The sequence below is a fragment of the Engraulis encrasicolus genome, chromosome 2 (assembly GCF_034702125.1).
Source record: "Engraulis encrasicolus isolate BLACKSEA-1 chromosome 2, IST_EnEncr_1.0, whole genome shotgun sequence".
In the NCBI taxonomy this organism is placed as follows: Eukaryota; Metazoa; Chordata; class Actinopteri; order Clupeiformes; family Engraulidae; genus Engraulis; species Engraulis encrasicolus.
In genome coordinates this window covers 20,461,741-20,468,031 of record NC_085858.1, presented here as the reverse complement: position 1 = coordinate 20,468,031, position 6,291 = coordinate 20,461,741, and the positions used below count along the sequence as shown (strand labels likewise).

At 40.9% G+C, this 6,291-nt stretch overlaps 1 protein-coding gene across 1 annotated transcript; it reads right to left on the bottom strand.

The window, feature by feature from the left end:
• Positions 1 to 669: 669 nt before the first annotated feature.
• Positions 670 to 1,195, bottom strand: LOC134463884 (phosphoinositide-interacting protein-like). The gene has a single exon (XM_063217220.1). It carries the CDS (start codon positions 1,099 to 1,101, stop codon positions 670 to 672), a length of 432 nt encoding a protein of 143 aa, XP_063073290.1. The 5' UTR covers positions 1,102 to 1,195.
• Positions 1,196 to 6,291: the final 5,096 nt, after the last annotated feature.

Genomic DNA, 6,291 nt, shown 5'->3' with positions numbered 1-6,291 from the left:
ATGCAATGAGCCAATCCAAACTTAAATGTCCAGTTAACCTTGATTCTCAATTAGGCCTATAAAAGAGACAAAACGTGTGTCCACTGAACACATGACATTTAGAAAGTAACCATTCCCATTTTTATATATTTTACAATATAAAATCTGATCACACACATTGCATTCTCCTATACAGTATAATGATTTCTAGTGTTTTCTTAGCACTTTGACCATGCACTTGTCATGAGGAGTTGTCAATGTCCTCCTTGCCAATAGCCCTTTCATGGAAATGTAGCAAGAGGCACACAATAGGCCAGAATTTGCCGCGTTTTCACGGCTTAGCCCTCAATTCGTGTGATTTCATGAATAGACAGGAATTGGCTGAAACAAATAGTCTATGTTGCAGGACGTCTACTTTCTGAACCTGGGGTGTTGGCCTCAAGCCTATATTCTGATCTTTTTCTCTCTTTTTTTACTTTAAAGCATGCTTGAATAATCCTTGCATTTGGCTGGACAGGTCCACGACATAACAGGCCAGTTTCTGAGTTCATCCACTGCCGGCCAACCTTTCCAGTCACACGCCAAAAAGTCAAACTCATGGTGCATATGGACTCTCTCATCTCCACATGCCCCACAGTCCACTTGTGCAAATCATCAACAGCCCCCAGGTGCGTAATGAAATTCAGAAATTCATAAATTCATTTGTTGTGGTTTATTATAATGAGAGTAGCTCCTCTTGGAGTTGCTCTGCTTCATCTCTCGAGTCACGGGGATGAGAACCACACCCACGGCCAGCACCATCAGTCCGATGGAGAGCAGCGCCGTGCCCAAGTACTTGTCCGAGGTGAACCTGGCGAAGTGCAGGCCAGTCAGTACACAGCCCGCCAGCAGCACGCTGCCCCCGGTGGACATGAGCAGTATCGCGTGGCGGTAGAACTCCCAGGCCGTGGGTGGGGCGGTGGTGGTCCAGAGGGACTCGGAGTTGGCGAGGCTGAAGACGGTGCTTTCCGTGCGCAGAGTGAGGTGGTCTCGGGACTGGGTGTGGGAACGCTCCCCCATGGAGATGGACTCTGGTGCCACTGGTGTGGTGGGCGTCTTAGGCTTTTCGGGTTTTCCCGTCATTTTTTTCAGAGGGAATTAGAATTGAGTTCAGATACTTTCTTTATCCTGAAGGAAATGAAGGAACTCAAAAGGAGAGGAGGGTGCGTAGAAGATGAAGGTGATGAAGATGTTGATGAGGATGATGATGATGACTGCAAGGTGTGTCTGATGGCTTGAGGACCTCACCCAGTGTCCTCAATGGTTTATAGATTATCTGCGGGGGCACACAGATTAAATTAGTCTTGTAATTAAACATGGGCCAAATTGAATTATTAGACTTTGTTTTCTTCCGTGACTTTTAAAAGCCTTTGGAAATAGCCGACATCAAAACCTCTGAAAAAGGGACATTTGCAAAGGCAAGGCAAGGCAAGGCAAATGAGTTTTTCTACAAACAATATAAAGTCATTTTGAAGTTAGATCTAAGACAGCACAGAGATATTGTGAATCATTTAGTGAAAAAGAACTCTTCTAATGGACGGACTTGCAACATTATTATGTTATAAAGCTCACAATAATTTCCACTTTCATCCATTGCCTGTATGTTTTAAAACAGGCACTTCCATTGATCCTGAACATAATGCATGCAATTTAAAGAAACTAGTAAATCATTTTTTTGCGCAGCAAATGTGAGGCATAAAACATGTTGTGAGCAGCATATTAACTATTTAAGACTTACCTTACAGTTGATGTCTTCAAATGGTTTATTCAGGGGCATCGATGTCTTGATATGAATGTATGTCTCAGTGGCATTTTGTCTGAATTTGATCTGTTCTGCTTGAGACAGCCTCTGTCAACAGATCTTCTTTCCAGGGAGCCTGCATCACAAGAAATGAAGCTGAAGAGAGCACCCTTTCTGCAATACTAATCCCCCACCCATCCTCCCTCTCTCTCTCTCTCTCTCTCTCTCTCTCTCTCTCTCTCTCTCTCTCTCTCTCTCTCTCTCTCTCTCTCTCTCTCTCTCTCTCTCTCTCTCTCTCTCTCTCTCTCTCTCTCTGTGAATAATTTCACTGTATTACCTTATCAAATTTACCTGAAAGAACACACAGGAAACAGAGGTAGCATTTAAAATCTGCGAGCAGATTTTATTGTATAACGGCCGGAGGAGTTACTGCGTGGGGAAACACCCAGCAAGTCCTAAAGTGTATACAGAAACAAGCCTATTTAACCAGTCCCAGCCCCACAGTCCATGACATAATCTAACAAGTAAAATACTAACGTCATCTTTCAAAGTTATCAATCTCCATGTCAACCTGGAAACATCTGGCTATCTGCCAGGACAATTGTAGGAAAAGTCCCTCTGACTTGGAAAGCAGGAAGGGCCAGCATCGCAGGGCCAGGAAACCCACAGACGCAGAGTCAGACAGAAATACAGAGAGGAAAAGCAGACAAGACAGAAAACAACTTAAGTAATAGCGACCTATTTGTATGAATTCAAATGGATATATTTTCATAAAATATATAAATGCAGTCAATTTATTCACACTCTCTCACTCACTCACTGTCACACACACACACACACTCACACACTCACTTCTCTTCCTCATCCACAGTATCTACCAACACATTAGCTTGAGCTGAGTTTTCCATTGAGAAAAAGAGACTGGAAGGAAGGAAATGGACTTGAGTGCTCTCTCTCTCTCTCTCTCTCTCTCTCTCTCTCTCTCTCTCTCTCTCTCTCTCTCTCTCTCTCTCTCTCTCTCTCTCTCCCTCTCTCTCTCTCTCCCTCTCTCTCTCTGTATGTGAGTTTATGTGCATAATTGCATTGCCTTTCCAATGTAATAGACTGGTTAATCAGAAATAGTAATCAGACTTCTTTTTTGCCCTGGCCTTTCAGTCCCTTTTCAAAACACCCCCTAAAAAACCCACGAAAAGGATTTAAATCAGCATTTTCCTTCCACTAAACGTTCATTACCCCCTCAGACGAGTCACCATAACATGGTGGAAGCCACACGTCATTACTTGACTGTAGCCTATCTGTTTGATGCTCTGTGTTGAAAGTAGAGAGGAAATGAGTGGCTGTGGAAAGTGGCTCGGGAATAGCCCTCCTCCATTACGCTCAATTAAGGCCGTGAGAGAGAGAGAGAGAGAGAGAGAGAGAGAGAGAGAGAGAGAGCTCTCATGATGCAAAATGGCTCCATCAAGCCTGTAATGTGTTTGTTGTGGTGCAAGCAAACCTCATGGAAATATGTATTTCACTGCACAAACACTTTCCACCCCTAATTTGTCCTTTTTGTCCCAGTTTTCAGTTTCTGGTGGAGAGATGGTATACTCGTAAATGATGTACAGTACTTTTATTAATCCCGAAGGAAATTAAGTCTAATGGAAGGCATATTTGTGTTTCATTGATTTGAATGTTTACGTCATTGTGAGCCTCAAGCCGGGACAAGCTGTACGTCAGCATGTGATTTGAGATGGCGACTATAGGTTGTTGACAATGTCAGAAGAGACAGACGAGGACCCAAGAGCGCAAGTTCTAGTGCAGAGTTTTTATTAAGGGCAAAGGGGGAATGGGAGTTTGTGAAGGAGTAGGTTCTGGAGGTTCTGGGTACTAGAGGTTCCATAGGTTCCAGGGGTTATGAGGGTTCCGGGAGTTACCTGGGTTCCGGCGGACGGGGTTACAGGGTCTAGGCTATCTATCTATCTATCTATCTATCTATCTATCTATCTATCTATCTATCTATCTATCTATCTATCTATCTATCTATCTATCTATCTATCTATCAGTCAATCAATCAATCAATCAATCAATCTATCTATCTATCTATCTATCTATCAGTCAATCAATCAATCAATCAATCAATCTATCTATCTATCTATCTATCTATCTATCTATCTATCTATCTATCTATCTATCTATCTATCTATCTATCTATCTATCTATCTATCTATCTATCTATCAATCAATCAATCAATCAATCAATCAATCAATCAATCAATCAATCAATCAATCAATCAATCTATCTATCTATCTATCTATCTAGCTAGCTATTTATCTATCTAGCTATCTATATAGCTATCTATCTAGCTATCTATCTAGCTATCTATCTATGTCCTGTTGACATGCAACAATGTGATTTGTCATAGCGCCATGGTCTGAGCTACTGTATCTGTTAGAAGACATGACTGTACAGTATGTCCATGTCTTCGAACTTTAAGCTATGAGTTTCGCTTAAGCTATGACTTTATGTTGTTTTACAGTAATCATCTGCAAGTTGATACAGTTTTTCTCGATTGGTTTGGCTAATTTCTTGAAACCGAGATGACATTTCTATAAATGTTGGGTCATTTGGCTAAACATTCTTACACTTCTGCACAACAGTTCAGATAACTATCAAAATGTCATATACCTCCCAAAAACAGCTCATTCTTGTGTCAGCACTAAACCTTCTCCCACATAAATAGTCAGTGCCATAAAAATGGCATAGGCCTATATCCTTCTCAATTGGTTTGGCTCATTTGCATTCATTTAGTCATTCTGTCAAAATAAACTGGATGGTTCAGCATAACGCCATGGATCCTCATCACTTGCTCATATCACTCCAAAAACAGTTTACCCGTGTGTCGAAACTAAATTCCTTCCACAGAATGCCATTTGAAAAAATGGCAAGAAATTAGCCAAATAACAGAGGAAACTGTAGTATACACGGTTGTAAAATTATTTTCCACAAACTAGTAAAGTTACAATACCATCTGGCCTGTTGAACACTGTCAAGAATTTACTGTTTACAGTAAAGAAATTCTTAAAATATTATGTCCTTGACTGTTTTGACAATTGTGTAGACTACTTTGCATATGATGACTCACACAATGAAATCATGCTGACATGTTTTGGAGAGGGCAACCATTAGACTGAGAATTGTCTAATTCGTTTAGATAAGACAGGTCAATTTATTTGGAAAATGTGCTAAATGTATGCTCAATGTGTCAACTGTAGGGCACTTGTATATAGCCATCTGCCGAGATGTACTAAACATTTGAGACATGTACAAAGCATTTGAAATTTGATGAAAGCAATGAAAAATGCCATTCTGTTGAGGGAAATTGTAAGTTGGTTTGGAGATTCGTCCGTGTTGTTTTGAGAATGTCATCTCAGTTTTGAGAAATTAGCCAAACCAATCGAGAAAAACTGTAATCATCTGCAAGTTGATAATAGGTCATCACCACCACCACACATGCAGTATGGAGCATGAACACTAGAGAGCACTGTTTGCCTTCTCATCCCCTCAGCCACAACCTCCACCAGAGCATTAGTCTATAGGATTCAACTCCTCTTATCTGCAGTTTCAGGTGTTCTGCTTCTGAGCGACAAGTTGGAATGACAAAGTGTCTGCTCACTTCATTGTCACATGATAATATTTCTTCCTGCTCCTGGGCGGCAGGCCTGAATACTTTCCGAGCGAAATGTCAATTGTCACACCACGCAACTAACTGAATTTTTAGCAGGATGGAGGTAGCAGAATCAAATTTCAAAAAGTGAAAACTGAAACTTCCTCATCCGTGAAACAGCATCCATATCTCTGCATGTGTATCATATTCATATAGACAAGCGGTGTTGGAAAATCCACACACAAATGCACCAGAAAGAGGTCTGTCTCTGAGTGCCAGGGAGTGCAAAGGAGGAATCGTATTTTCCAGACAGCATGGTGCTGAGCAGTGGGAATTAATAATGCAAAGCCTGGAGCATCTATCAATCGCCCATTATTTAAAATGACAGGAAGGCTCTTCCGTATGAACAGATGAGTAGTAAGCTAAACTAGGCGGTTTAGTCCGTTTTTCACCAGTTCAATGCACTTAGAAATCATTCTTACCTAGGCAACAGAAACCTTTTATACAAATATGATGAAATGAAGCAGTGCTAGTAAATATCTCCTAATGAGTATTTGCAGTATTTTACATTTTGTAAGAAGTCTTACTCTCCACTTTGTTCATTGCTTTTGTTGTTGTAGTTAGACAGCCTCTTACCATTAAAACATTCACACGTATGCTGAATTTAAAACATTTGTTTACAGAGCGCTGCATATCTGGAAACACTTGTAGGCCTATGTGTACTGATGAGAGACAGCATGACAGCAATCATCACCAAATGATGTGTAAGAATTCATAAATACAAAATATATGTGTATTTATGACAATCATTAGGCCCTACTTATAGAAAATGAGAGCCTAGAACAGCAGCCAGTAACACGCCTCCCCCCCACATTTCTTCCCCAA